Genomic DNA, 16,766 nt, shown 5'->3' with positions numbered 1-16,766 from the left:
TACTCTCTCAAAGTGTTACTTCTTGCTACATTTTATTGATGATATATTTATTTTGAACACAGAAAAGATACATTGTTGCTTATTCATTGCCTAGTCCAGGAACAAGGATTCAGCTCCATCGTTCAAACACTGATGAGTAGGTAGGAATTTTTATCCCTTTTTTTCCCCCAGCACTCTCTGGAGTTGCAGAAGCAGGATGTGTTTCTTAAAAGAGTCTCGTTCCTGGAGCATTTTAAAGGCTATACAGTACAACAGACAGATATTTTTTGCCTAGAAAACAGTACACCACTAAGGTGGTCAGAACTGCTTGTAAACAAGTCCCTCCCCCAGGTGGAGTCTGGGGCTCCAGGAGGCGGCACGCAGGACGCTACAGAACCTCTGGGTGGGTTCCTTTCGGCTCTGCACCAGAACAGATTGCCATCCTTGCCACTCCTCTGCTTAAGAAAGAGATTACTAAATCGTCGTAGCCCTTCATTACAGGAACAGAAATGTGGGGGTAGGGTGCTGTTGTTTAACGATGGGGGACAAGAGGTGGGAGGGAGGCAGAGTGATAGCTGCTGGCGATGCTGGCGGGGACACTCCTCAAAAGACGCTTGGCTGCCACCCTCGGTGGGTTGGGTCTTCAGGAATCACTTCCATTACCTGCGTGGTCTTTGATGGAAATCACCGGGGTTTCTCGGTCAAGATCTGAGCCAGCCTTTCTGCAGCCAGGCTGACCCTACAAATCCCCTTCTGTGGCAGCAAGGCCGAGTAGCCTTCTGGTCCTCTTGTGGTGGCAAGGTGGTATTTATGGGGAGTATATCCCCTTCATTTTGTCTCTGCAAACACCCACGTGGGCAAGGCCAGAACACATTCACTCACCATCCCCAGCTATGAGCGGCCACCTAGGAGGACAGCACCAGCTCCGGGATCTGGCTCTGACCCATTTGCGTGCAGGCCACAGTGGTCGGCCGGGCAGGGACTGAGCGAGGGGCCACTTCTCTGCCTCAGAGAGGTGCCCAGGCAGCACTGCGGTGAAGCCACCTGGAGAAGGACAATGACCTCGTCTTCCTTGAAGACCCTTAGTCCTGGGCAGTGGCTGGACTGACGAGGGAACCGCCACTGCACACCCATGAAGGGCCCTGCCCATCCACCTGGGGCCTGCAGCTTCGGAGATGGCTCTACTAGCACCACCTGACTGAGGGTACTGGGGTTGGGAGGGGGCCTGGTGGGCTGTGAGGGCCTCCAGGTTGCACCTGAGGCCCCAGACCCAGGTCTCCCACTTTGTAAGTGGCAGGGTGGTGATGTTGTGGCTCATCTGCCCTGGAATTGAGAGATAGGCACAGCGCACAATGGAACCTCACTGGGGCCTGTCCTGCCTCCCAGGAGGACAAGCTGGCCCTGGGGTAGGGGTCAGGGCAGGCGGCTGACCTTGGATGGTCCAGCAGTTTCCAGAGGCAGAATCAGAATTTGGGCACAGCTTGCCGGCAAGGGTAGGGGCAAACGGGCCTGGGAGAGGGAAGAGAAAGTCCAACTTCCTACTTCACCTCTTTCCCCGCAGCACTGTCTACAGAGGCACAACCAACAGGCCAGGAGGAGGGACGGGAGGCCAGGAGAGCTCCACATTCTGTGAAACCTTTGCCGGTGGGTTTTGTGTTTGTGGTGGGCCTGTGTGTGCGCATGTGCACACACATGTGGAGGATGTCTAGATCTGTGTGTGTACACGGGGTATGTCAGTGTAGATGTCTGTGTGTATACAAGTTTGGTCTGTGTGTGTATGAGTCACGAGTGCATATCTCTGTGTGTGTGTGTGTGTGTGTGTGTGCATGCCTTTGTGTGCCTAAAGAATGTGGTTCAGCCCATAGGGACCAGCAGGACCCGGCCGGCTGGGTCCCTCACACAATCCTCTCTGGGCCGGAGGCTAGGGCCTGGGTTGGGGTGGGTGAGCCCTGGGAGCCCCTTGACCCTGGGCCTGGGCCTGGCAGTGGCAGCAGGCCCGATGGGGGGCCGGCTCCACACACAGACTCATAGGGGGGAAGGGTGTCCATGGAGACCGTGTGGAGGCCACTTTGGGCCGGGGTTCTCTGCTCCTGCTGGTGTCGGCCAGGGCTGTGGCTGCTGCCTGAGTTGGAGGTGCCGTCCAGCGTGGGGCAGGAATCAGTCAGAGAGTAGGGTGGCGGTGCGTCCGTGGGGACATACAGCTGAGTGGCCCCTGGCCCCACACACTCCTCGTAGCTACAAGAGAAGAGGCTCCCTCAGTGCCCCACCTAGGCCTTAGGGCTGGGTCTCTCCCAAAGGCCTAGGTGTCTATCTGCAGTGACAAGCTGTCCTGGCTGTGGACCAGGGTGGGCCTTGTCCACGCTGGCTCCAGTGAAACCCTACTACTTCCCTCCACCTCCAGAGGGGGACCTCAGAACCCCTGGGACCTGGATTTGGGACCTGACTCAGCCCTCATGTGCGGTGTGAGCTCAACGCATGAACACTGAGCTGCCCCGGGTCTCCGGTGCCTCGCAGGCCTCGCAGCAGCAGGGACTACTGTCTAGGGAGCACCTCCCTGCAGCGCACTGGGTGTGCGGGGGCTGGGTAGGACCAACCTCAGGCTACAAGACACCTTGGTCTCCAGCCACTCCAAAGTTCCCGTTCTCAGTTTAGGAAAGAGTGACCTGGGCCCCTCTGAACCTACAGATGCAGAGCAAAAAAGCACCCACTGCCCTGGAAAGGACTGGCCGCACCACCCCTGCTCAAGCCCCTGGGGCAGAGGTGAAGGTGGAAGGGCAAGGGGGAGGACACGGGCCATTCATCCAGGACTGGAGGGGTCTCCTAGCACGGAATGGTGGAGGCCCTGACCCCTTTCCCTCTTCGAGTACTGATGGGTGATCTGCCTGAGGGGGGCTGGCAGGAGGGGACCAAAGGCCCTCCAGAGAAGAGCTCCCCATGGGGAGGGGGCTGCTCGAGGGCCCCGAGGGCCGTTTGGACACAGCCACTCCTGTGGGCATGATCACAGGCACAGGGCCCTCCTGGTCACAAGCTCCACCTGTCCCTTTCTCTTCCCACTGCCACTGTCTCTGGGGCCCCCAGGAGCTGAGGGCATAACTCTCTCCTTCTAGCTCCATGACCCCCCCACTTCTCTGAGAGGAACCCGTCTTGATCTCTAAGGCCAGTCTCTGCCTCGGTGGCTGCAGATGAGACCACAGAGGCCCCGGGCTCAGCCAGACCTTGTTGCCTGGGAGGTCTCGGCAGGTGTGTGTGTGTGTGTGTGTGTGTGTGTGTGTGTGTGTGTGTTTGGAGGGGGAATCACCTCTGTCTTCCTAGTCTTGCCCCCACCTTCCCCACCCCTCCCCACCCCTGTCTCATGCCTGCCCAGCCCTGTCCAGGCCCTGAACCCAACCAGCCTGGGGGGAGGTGCCTGACCACAGTGGAGGCCTGCAGCTGGGACACCCCCTCGTACCTGAGGCCAACCCAACGCTCTGCTCTGACTCAGGGAGAAGTCTGCTCCCAGGCACCCCCAGGGCATCTGTGTGCCTCCACCTCCATCAGAAGCAGCCCCACCGGTTCCTGTCCTTTTGATGAGCCTCACTGGGCAGAGGCAGTCTCCTTGGGGTCCAGCTCCTGGTCTCTGGGACCCAGCTGGCCCTTCCCCACACAGGCTAGAGCCACTGACTCCTAGGGGTGGGGGGAGGTGCCTGTGTCCTCAGGCTATGGCCTCAGGAGCCGAGGGCTCAGGTCTAACCCTGAGCCACATCCCCAGATACCCACAGTATCTTCCTCTCCAGGAAAACCCAGGAAGCAGGGTTATTTGTCCCTATTTCATAAATGAAGAAATGGAGCCCTTGAGAGCCACAGTGACATGCCTGAGAGCATCAACCTGGGCAGCGTCCAGGATGGGCTCAAACCCAGGTGGGTCTGACTGGAAAGCCAGGGCAGGGGAAGGGGAGAAGAGGTCAAACCCCACTGTGCCCACTGTAGTGCGGCACACGCGAGCTCACCTGCCTCTGGGCCTTTGTTCATCTGTGCCCTCTGCTGGTCACACCCTCCTCTGTATCTCTGAAGGTCCCAGTTCCTCCCAACCCAAGCACCACACATGCTTGACAAAGGCCGATTTCCCGTGTCAGCCCATCCTCCCTGATCCCCTCCCCTCGTCCTCCTCAGCATGGATAGTTTATCACCTGTGGCCTCGAAATAGTAGCGACACCACTGGTGGGAAGAGCCAGTGCCTTGCTGAGCATTTTACCGGCACTTCTGTGTCATTTTCATGAGTATCCTGTGGGGCAGGTATTATTATTATTATTTTATTATTTTTTTTTAGATGAAGTCTCGCTCTGTCGCCAAGGCTGGCGTGCAGTGGTGCGATCTCAGCTCACTGCAACCTCCACCTCCTGGGTTCAAGCGATTCTCCTGCCTCAGCCTCCCGAGTAGCTGGAACTACAGGCGCCCACCACCATGCCCGGCTAATTTTTTGTATTTTTAGTAGAGATGGGGTTTCACCGTGTTAGCCAGGATGGTCTCGATCTCCTGACCTCGTGATCTGCCCACCTCAGCCTCCCAAAGTGCTGGGATTACAGGCGTGAGCCCCCGTGCCCAGCCGGGGCAGGTATTATTACATGGACATTTCAACAATGGAGAAGCAGGCACCGCAGGATTAAGTAACTTGCTCATGATCATACAAGAAAGAGTTTCCAGAGCGAGTGCACCTGGGGCCATCAGATGTCGGCATATGGGCTCGTCCCCTCTTTGCTGCCCTAGTCCCTGGTGTTATTTATTGAAACACAATGAACTTTTTTTTCCCTAGGGGAAGTTGATCCCATGGTCACTGAAATAACCAAATACTCTCTGGCCTTCCCTCCCACCTCCAGGGAGACAGCCGGAGGAGCAGATCCCCAGGGAGCTCAGGACAGCTGCCATGGAACCTCCCCTGAAACTGCAAGGGCATTCCTGGCACACCTAGTCAGCAGCCTGAGGAGCTGGGCTTGTCTCTTCCTTTCCTAGCACTTCCAGGTGACATCTGCTAAGTCACACTGCCTCAATGGGACCTACTTGGTCAGGAGTGGGGAGGAGGTGGCCATGCCCACTGAGCAGGTGTTTTCTGCATTTATACTATGTGGAGAGGTGCCACTCTTTCCCGTGATGGAGTTGGGGGGTCTTTGTGTCCAGGGCCCCATCCTCTAATGCCCCCTTCCCCACATAGCCTCCTTACCCTGGTGGAGAATCTGGGTACAGCTCCCTGAGTACCATGGCATCCACGTCCCCATCAGAGCTGATGTCCAAGGGTGGGGGCCAGTCCTCCGAGGAGCTGCAGGCATAGCGCATCCTGTGGCTTGAGCGGCTGTATGTGTGCCCGTCCAACACTGCAGGGAACAGACCACCGGCCTGGGCCTCAGACCAGCATGCAGGGACGTTCCTCATGGGTCTATGGGTCTACCTGGGGCCATGGAGGCTCAGATTCCCCACCTGACCACTCCTCTCCTCGCCAATCGCAGCTACCTTCATCCATCAGTGACAGCTTCAGAATGTGAGTGCCATTGTCGTGTTGGGCATGGGGATACAGAGAGGAAGCAGAGCTGGCCCTGTCCTAGCCAGCTCCCAAGGTGGTGGCAGCCTGCCTTGGGGATAGCCTGGTACTGGGCAGTGTGTTGTGAGGTTTGGTAGAGGTCCTACTGGGACTGTGGGAGTAGAGGCAGGCCTGACCAGTTGGGAAGTCAGGGAGGGCTTCCTGGAGGAGGGGCTGCTACAGCTGAGTCTTGTCTGGGATATAACCGGGGGAAGAGGGGAAGGCTGGGAGAAGGGAACTGAATAGCTTTCCAAGGAGGGAGATAAGAAAGAAGAGTGCTTTCTGTGGAGTTGGGCTGGGCATGGAAAATGGGGAGGAGAGTAGCAAGGAACGAGGGCTGCAGAGAACTCTGGGATCAGCCCTCCCCCACCCCAACCACAATCAATTCCCTTTAGGTATCTTGGGGGGGAAAAAGGCATCTATGATGAGTCTGGCACCTCCCCACACTGCATTCTCCTCTGCGTCTTTTTTTTTTTTTTTTTTTTTTTTTTTTACCATGTATCAGTACATCAAAGGCTCTGAAAAGTCCTGCAGCTAAGAAACACATTTAACTGTGCTTGTCCAGCATTCGACCTTTCTTAGACCTAGTAACACTGCTTAGGAAATGCTGCTGGAGCAGAATCCTCTCATTCCACAGCTGAAGTTCCGGGAGGACCAGTGACTTGCTGGAGGACAACGCACAGTGAGTGGTTGGGCTGGAGGGCAGCTGGGTGTCTTGGTTCCTCCTTGCTAAGTTCTCTACAGCCTAGTTTCTGACAGGTGTAGTCCTGGATGGGAACAGTGGGAGCTGCAAAGGTGGCTCCGACACGAGGTCTCCCCAGCCCAGGGCTCCCAGGTGTCTCCTCCCCTCTGGGGGTGGAGCTTGACATCAGGGGCGGAGCTATAACCTTTCTCCGCTGTGAGTGGCGCAGTTGCCATCCCCATTCTGCAGACAAGGAAGCTGATGCTCAGGGTCACATACGTGGTGAAACATGGAGTTGGAATTTATGCAGTCTGTATAAACCCAAAGACTGCTCTTCCCACTCCCCTAAACTCTTTTCCCCACTCTTCATATAATAGTGAGTGGAAGAATCTGGATATGAAACGATATCTACTGGTACAATTCCAGGGTTATATACCGACACCAAGAAAGCTCTCAGAAGAAAATATTCCAAACACGTTGATGGTGGCCCTGTCCAGATGACAGGATCATGACCCTTATTTCTTTCTTTATATTTCTTTTCTTATATTATCTATATTTTAAAGGTTTTCTATAATGAACACACATTACTTTTCTACTAGGAGAAATGAAGTCAATAACATATGCTGTTAAAAAGGAGCTGAAATGAGATTTGTTTCTCCTGTTCAGGGCACCAGCTGAGAGACAGAATTTTTGGAAGAACTTAGGGAAGAAACTAAGGAAAGACAACAGCACACAGCAAAAAGGTGAGGCTGGAAGTTGAACCAGGGCTGCTGGGCTCGGGTGCCAGGCACCCCTTCCCCCCACTAGCCAGCATTGCCAGGGAAGGGGTTTTGGGTTCAGGGGAGGGTTCCACCTGCAGGGCAGCAGGTGTGCTGGTCACACAGGGATCCCTGGGGAAAGTCAGGGCTGCTTCCTGGACCTGAGTGGATTGGCTGGTGGGCAGCACTGAGAGCTGTTAGGGCTGAAGCAAACTGCTATCTACCCTTTCTTCTTGGGCTGCTTTTTCTTGGACTTCCCAGAGGGGAGCATCTTGGGAAAACTGAGGCTGCCCTAAGGTGCTCAGACCCCAAACCTGAGACATGCAGCTGGGCAGAGCTCCTGAGAAACAACTGGAAATAAACGAGCACCCTCCACCCCCATTCGAACTTCCCAAATCCCTTCTTTTCCCTTCTCTCCTGACTTCCCTGTCAGCACAGACCCAGATAGTCCAGGAATCCGGAAGCCCTGCTTCCCACTTCACTAAGGTGAAACCTCCTCTTCACCCCAATACCGTGGTTCATTATTTAACATCACTCCAAGTTCACTGCCCCTTGACAGGTTCTGGGAGAGGGAGGAAGAGGAACTGGCACCCATGAGGACCTGCTGTGCTCAATTTCTATGATCTCACCTACCTCACAGCCCACTGTGGGAGGAGAGCAGTGGTTACCCCTTCCACCAGATGAAGGGACCGAGAGTGAAGTCACTTGCTCTAAACCTGCAGCAAGTGACAGGAGACAGAGTCAGCCACCAGATCTCTCTTGAAGCTCAAAATGGAACAGAATGACAGAATTTTCTTTTTCTTTCTTTCCTTCTCTCTCCTTTCTTTCTTTCCCTCTCCTTCCTTCCCTTCCCTTCCTTCCTTCCTTCCTTCCTTCCTTCCCTCCTTCCTTCCTTCCTTCCTTCCTTCCTTCTTTCTTTCTTTCTTTTTCTTTCTTTCTCTTTCTTTCTTTCTTTCTTTCTTTCTTTCTTTCTTTCTTTCTTTCTTTCTTTCTTTCTTTCTTTCTTTCTTTCTTTCCTTTCTTTCTTTGCCTTTCTTTTCTTTCCTGTCTTTCATCTTTTTTCTTTCTTCTTTCTCCTTTTTCTTTTTTCTCTCTCTTCTTTCTTTTCTTTCTTTCTTTTTCTCTCTTTATTTCTCCCTCCTTCCTTCCTCTGTCCCTCCCTCCCTCCCTCTTTCTTCTTCCTGCCCCACCCCCATCTCATTCTCAAACATTTGTGGCTCCTCTCTCTGTCTGGCTAGACTACAGAAAGGTTCTGTGGGCAGGCAGAGGGCCAGCTCTGTCCTGAGGGCAATGGGGAGCCATTGGGAAGTGGTCACAGTCCTGTCACTTTGGTCGCCTTGTGGAGAATGCCTTAGAGGTGCCAGGCTGGTGGCTGGCAGGCAGGGACAGCTGGCATTAGTGCAGTGGCCTGGGAGCAGGTTTTCTTGGAGAAAAAGAGATGATGAAAATAGCTCACATTTATTGAGCATGTATATACCCATTAGCCAGGTGCTGTGCTAATTTAGTCCTCACAATAACTATTTGAGGTGGATCCTCCGGTACCAGTTTTATAGACAACTCGCCTGAGGCACAGAGAGTTTTGGCAACTTTCCTGAGGATGCGCATAGGAAGTAGGAAATCAGGCCTCTGTGGACACCTGGAGCCTGAGGTGCCTGTGGGGCTTCGTGGGGTGATGTCCAGGGGACTTCTGGGCATGTCGTTCTGGAGCTGACCTGAGAGCTGGAGCCAGGTAAGGGAGGATGATGGATGGTGGATGAGGTGGAGCAGGGAGTGGGTGTAGAGAGAGGAGCAGGACCAAGGTGTGGGATCTGAGGGACCTTCACCTATAAAGGGACAGAGGAGAGGAATCCATAGCCAGAGGGGTGGGACAGAGGCCAAGAGGGCTTCAGTCACCAGAGCTGGGGGGCTGTGGGTGTGTCTGACAGGTGGAAGGGGCCCAGTGCCAAAGGTTGGGGCTTGCTGGTGCACTGCCCCTCCCTTTTTTAATTTTTCTTTCTTTTTTTTTTTTTTTTTTTTTTAAGGGACAGGGTCTTGCTCTGTTGCTCAGGCTGGAGTGCAGTGGTGTGATCATAGCTCACTGCAGCCTCAAACTCCTGAGCTCAAGCCATCCTCCCACCTTGGCCTTCCAAAGTGCTGAGATTACAGGTGTTAGGCACCATGCCTGGTGGTGCTGCTTTCATGTCCTCCCACAGCTGCTCACAGTGTGTTTCCCTCTTCCCTGACACCCTCCCAAGGCTCCCAGCAGCCCCTGCGCACCCTCCAGAAGGCCAGGGGAAGGTGTGGGGCAACAGCACCTCTGGGCTCCCTGCCGAGGCCCCAGGAGGTGCCAAAGTTGGAGCTGAGAGCAGAAGTGGGGCAGGGAGGCCAGAACCCCACAGGGGTCACCACTACCACAGGCTACAGCGGGGAAGCCAAGGCCTGATCCTGCTTGGCAGAGCTGTGACCTCGGTCATCCCACGCACTCCAGGGACAGCTGAGGCCTCGTTCATTGGCACTAGTCCCGAGGCCACCATAGGCTACAGAGGGGCTGGCCCACCCCCAGGTACATCTCTTTCCTCTGCGCCAAGGCCAACGGCTCAGCCCTCTCAGCTTGGGAACTACTGTGGGCTCCTAGCATGCGCTCCAAGATAAGTCATTGAACAAGTTGCTTCTTTGTGCCTCAGTTTCCCAGTCTTAATTTTTTTCTTATTTCTTTAGAGACAGGGTCTCTCTCTGCTGTCACCCAGGCTGGCATGAAGTGGTGAGATCATAGCTCACTGAAGCCTTGATCAGGGCTCAAGGGACCCTCCCGACTTAGTCTCCTGAGTAGCTGGGACTACAGGCATGTGCCACCACACCTGGATAATTTTTACATTTTTTTTTTTTTTTTTGTAGAGATGGGGTTTTGCTGTGCTGCCCAGGCTGGTCTCAAACTCCTGATCTGAAGCGATCCTCCCACCTCGGCCTCCCAAAGTGTTGAAATTACAGGTGTGAGCCATGGCACCCAGCCCAGTTTCCTATTCTTTATTTATTTTTTATTTTTTGATACAGAGTCTCGCTCTGTCACCCAGGCTGGAGGGCAGTGGCATGGTCTCTGCTCACTGTAACCTATGCCTCCCAGGTTCAAGCGATTCTTGTGCCTCAGCCTCCCGAGTAGCTGGGATTAGAGGCATGTGCCACCATGCCTGGCTAATGTTTGTATTTTTAGTAGAGACAAGGTTTTGCCATGTTGGCCAGGCTGGTCTTGAACTCCTGACCTATCCGTCCGCCTCAGCCTCCCAAAGTGCTAGGATTACAGGCATAAGCCACCGCACCTGACTAGTTTCCTAGTCTTTAAAGGGGGCCACTACATCTTTTGCCTTGAGGATAAAATATGGTGGCTCCTACCTTGCCCATGGAGCGCTTCCTCCAGGCCCAAGGCTGGGTAGCTGGGAGTCACCTGTGGGCCCTGCTCTCATGGATGCAGCATAATCACCCCGTGACTGAGACACTGAGGCAGGCGTGAGTGCAATGCTGAGGAGGTACAGGGGAGGGGGACACCCATTCACCTCTGCCTGGTAGGTGTGAGGAGAGGCCAGACAAGCTCCCATAAGGAGGCAGCCTTTGAGTGGGGCCTGGAAGGCTTTTTTCGGTTAGAGAAGCCCAGGGAATGGCAGTCAGGGCAGAGAGAAGAGCCCAGGCAAAGGGGCTGGAAGGAGCATGGACAGGACACTGGAGAGGAGTGGGAGGAGCTGGGTAAGGGCCAGGCTGTGCAAAGGGCAGGCGGCAGGATGACCATCCTGGGTCTGCCCGACACCCTCCAGGGCTGGGGGTCCTGGGTTTCTCTTGGCGGGGATGGGCATGCTCTGGGCAGGAGCCCTGGACTCTCCAGGCTCAGGCTGGTGATGCAGGGGTGGGACTGGCCCGTCCTGGCTTAGAAGTGCTCCTGGCTTGTCTCCTTGGGGAGTCCCTGGCTTCTGGGGAGACTTGCGGAGACTGGGTGGGCTGAGTTTTCCACGTCTGAGTTTTTGATGTCTGTTTTATTTATGCTGAACTTTCTCTTTGATCCTCATTGTTGGACAGTGAGAACAGTCCACTAGCCTGCTGTGTCTTTCCTCAACTGTGGCCACTTGTCCCGACTTGTCCTGGGATGTCCCTCTGTGTCTTACATAAGGTCCAGCCTCCTGCTCTTCTGGTTCTCCTAACAGCTTTCCCAGGGGAGCGACATCCAGGTCTGAGTGACACCCACTGTGGCCATGTACGTGTCTGCCGGACACTGCCTTGAGCCCATGGGGTGGCTCCCAGGGGCGTCTCCCTGACATCTCCACCTCTAGGCAGTGCTATGCAGCCGGCAGCCTGTGGGTGCCAGGTCAGGCTGCCTGGGCTCAAGTCTGGGATCCACTACTCGCTGGCTGGGTGGTCCCACCCTGTTACTTAATCACTCCAGCCTGAACTTTCTGATCTGTCAATTGGAATGATGATAAAAGGTAGGACTTTTATCATCTCACTAGGACTATGGTGAGGATTTTGCACAGTGAGATTATGCACAAACAGCGCCAGGTGCCCAGCAAGCACTCCTTACTTATTGGCCATTACTACCAGGCATCTGTTCACTAACTCCAGCTACCCCTTAGTCCCCTCCTTAACCAGTTAACTCTGTGATAAAGGACAGGAAATACCCCAAACCTGGCTAATCAGGGTGTGTCTGCGAGGGGGAGGAGGGGCTCCAAAGGCCAGGGCTGATCAGATCCAATTCAATCTATTTTTTTTGTTTGTTTGAGACAGAGTCTCGCTCTGTCGGCCAGGCTGGAGTGCAGTGGCCAGATCTCCGCTCACTGCAAGCTCCGCCTCCCGGGTTCACGCTGTTCTCCTGCCTCAGCCTCCCGAGTAGCTGGGACTACAGGTGCCCGCCACCTCGCCCGGCTAGTTTTTTGTATTTTTTCGTAGAGATGGGGTTTCACCGGGTTAGCCATGATGGTCTCGATCTCCTGATCTTGTGATCCACCCGTCTCGGCCTCCCAAAGTGCTGGGATTACAGGCTTGAGCCACCGCACCCGGCCCAATTCAATCTGTTTTAAAAATGTTTCCTATCTTCCTTTTCCCCAAGCTCTTCCTGCCTTGGAGGGCGAAACGCCTCAGGTCTGGCCATGGCTGTGGCTCCTAGGAGGTTGGCATCACTTCACCCCACAGTGTGAAGGGTGCCTGTTGCTGTTCAGCATCTCCAAGGTCCTGCTTTTCTTTTCCCTGTCTGGTGGTGGCCTTGGGCCTAGGCAGAAGCCCCTGAAGGCCTGTGGATGGTGATTTGGGAAGGAAGAGTCTGACTTTTTCCTGCCGTTGAAAATTGTCTGAGAATGGAATGCAATTGAATTTTTTCCTGCTGCCTTCGACAGCTGGCCCCTTCCAGGAGTGACACAGTCAGGTGGCTGCGTTCTGTAAAAAGTTCAGGCATTCTGGCCACATGCACAGATTTGGGACTGGTCAGCCAAGAATTAGCCACCAACTCTGTTTAAGGGTGATCCCAACAACTGGGAGACCCTCAGATCAGTTCTATTTGCACTCTGCTGGCTCTCACCAGGGATAGTTTCATTCACTCATCATTCATTCCATCAGTTAATCCATTCACTTATTCATATATTCACCCCCATCAACCCATCCCACTGCCCACCTATTTATCTTTCCATTCCTCCACTCAGCCCTCCCTTCCATCCCTCCACTCAGGCATAACACTCAATCCACCCATCTATCCATCCCTCCATTTTCTCATTCATCCATCCTTTCATCTACCCATTTATCCATTCATACTCTCCACCCATCCATCTCTCCACCCATCCACTGACTCTTCCACTCAACCTCCATCTATCCATCGCCTCACCCCTCATCCATCCATTTCCCTATGAGTCCTTCTCCCTTCTCACCCATCCATTCCTCTCTTCATTCATCCACTCATCTCTCCATCCATGCATCCATGCATCCATGCATCCATGCATCCATCCATCCATCCATCCATCCATCCATCCATCCATCCATCCATCCATCCATCCATCTGTCCATCCATCCAGGCACCAGCTGGACCAGCCCTTGGTGCAGCCTGGACCAACAGTGGCAGGGGAGGAGTGATACACTCTCCCTCTGACCTTCAGCCTCACTCTGAGTTTCTTTCTTTTTTTTTTTTTTGGGGGGGGACAGAGTCTCGCTCTGTCACCCAGGCTGGAGTACAGTGGCGCAATCTTGGCTCACTGCAAGCTCCACCTTCCGGGTTCACGCCATTCTCCTGCCTCAGCCTCCCGAGTAGCTGGGACTACAGGCGCCCGCCACCGTGCCTGTCTAATTTTTTGTATTTTTAGTAGAGACGGGGTTTCACCGTGTTAGCCAGGATGGTCTCGATCTCCTGACCTCGTGATCCGCCCGCCTTGGCCTCCCAAAGTGCTGGGATTACAGGCATGAGCCACTGCGCCCGGCCTGAGTTTCTCTCTTAGCAGTCAACTGGGCCTCTCATGCCACTGAGAACATTATGGTGGGCACCTGTGAGCTCTTCCTGATCACCCAAGACTTCTAGGATGATTTCCCGACCACCCTGCTCCACCCAGGGCAGAGTTGCCAACTCCTTGATGCCTCCTAGGTTGCAATTGCAATCAGATGAGGTCCCAGGGCCCCAGGCTGGGCAGCAGCTCACCGTAGCCGTGCTCGTACTCTCGGTGTCGACGCCGGCGGTGGTGATGGTGGTGGTGGTGGTGGCGGCGGTGGTGGTGGCGGTGCCGCTGAAGCCGGGCCTGCCTGTCCCTGCGGATGCTGCCCACGATGATGGTGATGCAGGAGAGGATGATGACCACACCTATGACAGCGCTCGCCACCAGCACGGGGGACACGAGCAGATGGCTGTGCTCTGAGCTCTCTGAGAATGTGGGGTAGAAGTAGTTGGTGCGGTTGTATCGTGCTACTGTGGACAGAGAGAGAGGACACTGAGCTGGAGCCCAGGCCTGCCACACCCCTTCCTCCTCTGCCCCTGCTGCCCTGTGAGCTGTTGCTCCCTAAATAAATGGAGGAGGGTCTGGGCTCAGGCCCACAGACTCTATCCTGTCTGCTCCTGGGAGGGAGAAGGAGAGCAGCACCTCACTCCACTGCCTACAGGAGCCTCTGGTAGTGAGGGCTGACTGTCCCTCCTCTCCTCTGAAGCCTCTGCCCACAAGCTGAACTACCTCACAGATAGGAAAAGGGAAGCTCAGAGAGGGCAGTGGACTTGCCCAAGGTCACACAGCAAATTAGTGGTAGAGCTGAGGCTTGAATCCAAGACTCTTAAAGCTAGACAAGTTGAAAGGTCAACATGATTTTACCAATGTCTTAGGAAGCAATGGGGGATGTATAGGGGGACAGAGTATGAGGAACGATTCTGCTGGCTTCAGGCAGGCCTGGGGCTGTGGGCTGAAATTCACCCAGTTGCATCAAGGGGTTGGATCAGATGAGAGAAGGTTTCCCAGAAGAGGGAAGGCCAAGGTGATCTTGGAGGGTGAGGATGAGTTAGCTCAGGGAAGGCAGGGAGAGGCATTCCAGGCGGGACAAAGGCACAGAGGGGTGGAGGGGACTTCCAGGGAGCATGTGGTGTGGTGGGAGCAAGAGGAGAGTGCAGGAACCTCCTCCAGGACTAACAGCTGGATCCTTGAGAGTCCTACAGAAAGAAACTCCTGGGGACAGGTGACTTAGTCCTCCCACTGGAAAAAATGATGGAGCCTTGGGAGCTGGGGTCCTGGGGAGGGGTCAGAGTCAGCTAGGGGCAGCCATAGGCACCCACTGCCTCACTTGGACGGTCAGCTCCTCATTAGTGAGTGTCTTGGAGTGTCACTGAATTCCCTCCAACTCAGCCCTGCAACTCAGGATGCAGCTTTCTCCTTTCACAGATAGGTGGACTAAGACTCAGCACTGGTAAGTGACTGGCCCATGGTCACTCAGTTACTCCATGGCAGAGCTAAGCTAGAACCTAGATCTGGCTTCAAAGTCCAGTGCTTGCTCTTCTGCCCTCAGTGCATCTCCTGCTCTCAGTGCAAACCCTTCCTGAGGCTGCCAGCCGGGTCTCTGAACAGCAGTAGGGAGCCAGCTTCAGATACTTAATGAACCACAGGGTCACGGGCAAGCACCATGAAGGTCAGATCTTTCCTGGGCTCTGTTCTGAGAAGGGTCCCTTTGCACATTCTCCCAGAGCCCATGTTCAAGCGCCAGCTTTGCATTTGTTACATATGATCATGTCTGGTTTCCAGGGCTTGTGTTTGATCACTCTCTGTGTCCTCAAACTCAACAATGGGGCTGGGCACTCCAAAGTTGCCTAATGCATGTATTGAGTGAGTAGCTCCAGTCTTGAGACCAGATGGGGAAATGGCAGGGAGGCCTTGCAATGCCTCAGGAGAGTAAGGCCTCTGTCTTGGGTGGTAATCAAGGACAGCATGGGTGACCACCTGCCTAAGTAGCTGTAGGAGGGCTTTTTTCCCAGGTGAGGGCCTGGTCATCTACCAATCAGAGGCTTGACATTCAGCTGTGATTGCTTCTCCTTCCCATACCTTTCTAGCACTGACTCCAAAAGCCTCAACCACATTCAACCTACGACAGGAACAGGTGGTAAAGCACAAACTCAGGACCTTAGCTGGGGCTAGAAACATGCCCTTGGGGCAGGTCTGACCCATGCTGGTGGCTCTTGCAGCCTACTGGCCTTCATCAGGAGGGACTGAGATGGAGGCCCTAGTGTCTGGGCCTGTATGTCATCCCACCCTGAGAGCCAAGCCTTTGCTGAAGTTCACTGTGAGACGCTCCCCTGGAGAGGCATGCACGGGAGAGAGGGAGCACCCTAAGGCTTCGGTTGGACATGCACGCTTCCTGACTCTCTGATGTGAGAATGCAGGGTGTGGAGATAAGAGTGACTCCATCTTGGATGCTGATATAGTTTGGCTCTGTGTCCCCATCCAAATTTCACCTTTTATTGTAATCCCTATAATCTTCATGTGTTAAGGGCAGGACCAGGTGGAGGTAATTGAATCTTGGGGGCTGTTTCTCTCACCAGTACTGTTCTCGTGATAATGAGTGAGTCTCATGAGATCTGATGGTTTTATAAGTGTCTGGCATTTCCCCTGCTTGCACTCATTCTCTCTCCTACTGCCCTATGAAGAGGTGCCTTCTGCCATGATTGTAAGTTTCTTGAGGCCTCCCCAGCCATGTGGAACTGTGAGTCAATTAAACCTCTTTTCTTTATAAATTATCTAGCCTCAGGTATTCATAGCAATGTAAGAATGGACTAATACAGACGCTAATCCGCCATGTTGACTTCTGATTAGCCCCAGTCCTGTGAAAGCCTCCTGATTCTCACTTTATTTACTGTCCTTAGCATAAGAACATGTCAGCCTTGATGTTATTGCACAAATTATAGGTTATGACGCATGTAGCATTCTTGCCTGTTCTGGAGGGCTGCCTTTAATTGTCTTGCACAGAGCATGTATACTCTTTCCCTATGATATATAAGCCCTGGGTCTGGGGATTAACAGTGTGGAGATCTACCTGTTTTGCTGCTGTCCAAGACTACGCTTCCATCCTTAAGTTCCCCAAATAAGTCACTCTGTACTGAACAATTAGATTTGTCTGCCTCACATTGTGAGTTCTTGGCTACTTCTGCATTTGGGGGTTGCTTTGCATATATGGCCTTTTAAAGAACAATGGGGTATAAAAATTCCTGGAATTCTTTGAGGGTCAAACACAGGCCACTGTTTTCAGAGCTCCTACTATGTGTAGGATAAGTGATAAGAGCTCATTTCATTCTTGGAGCTATTTCAGCCATTTTCTCGCCATTTTACAGGTGAGGACACTG

At 53.9% G+C, this 16,766-nt stretch overlaps 1 protein-coding gene and 1 long non-coding RNA gene across 4 annotated transcripts in view; one reads left to right on the top strand and one right to left on the bottom strand.

Annotated features, from left to right (window-relative positions):
* Positions 1 to 7: 7 nt before the first annotated feature.
* Positions 8 to 16,766, bottom strand: part of LOC105491467 (brain expressed associated with NEDD4 1) — a 59,141-nt gene continuing 42,382 nt past the window's right edge. For 2 of the 3 annotated variants that reach the window (XM_071084688.1, XM_011757963.3), the window contains 3 exons: positions 13,599 to 13,862; positions 5,174 to 5,324; positions 8 to 2,214 (listed from right to left, as the gene is read on the bottom strand). In XM_071084688.1, the coding sequence (XP_070940789.1) occupies positions 1,875 to 2,214; positions 5,174 to 5,286 (453 nt within the window). In that variant the 5' untranslated portion in view covers positions 5,287 to 5,324; positions 13,599 to 13,862 and the 3' untranslated portion in view covers positions 8 to 1,874. Of the gene's footprint in view, positions 2,215 to 5,173; positions 5,325 to 7,600; positions 7,811 to 13,598; positions 13,863 to 16,766 lie in introns of those variants that run through there. The other variant, XM_011757964.2, reaches the window with a different exon arrangement.
* On the top strand, positions 4,389 to 11,984 carry LOC105491465 (uncharacterized). The gene is made up of 5 exons (XR_011616530.1): positions 4,389 to 4,974; positions 5,331 to 5,488; positions 6,033 to 6,209; positions 6,876 to 6,952; positions 8,494 to 11,984. It is a non-coding gene; the product is annotated as an uncharacterized lncRNA (long non-coding RNA).

The sequence above is a fragment of the Macaca nemestrina genome, chromosome 18 (genome assembly GCF_043159975.1).
Source record: "Macaca nemestrina isolate mMacNem1 chromosome 18, mMacNem.hap1, whole genome shotgun sequence".
NCBI lineage: Eukaryota > Metazoa > Chordata > Mammalia > Primates > Cercopithecidae > Macaca > Macaca nemestrina.
Note: the sequence above shows the minus strand (reverse complement) of the source record. Positions and strands in the feature narration are given on the sequence as shown.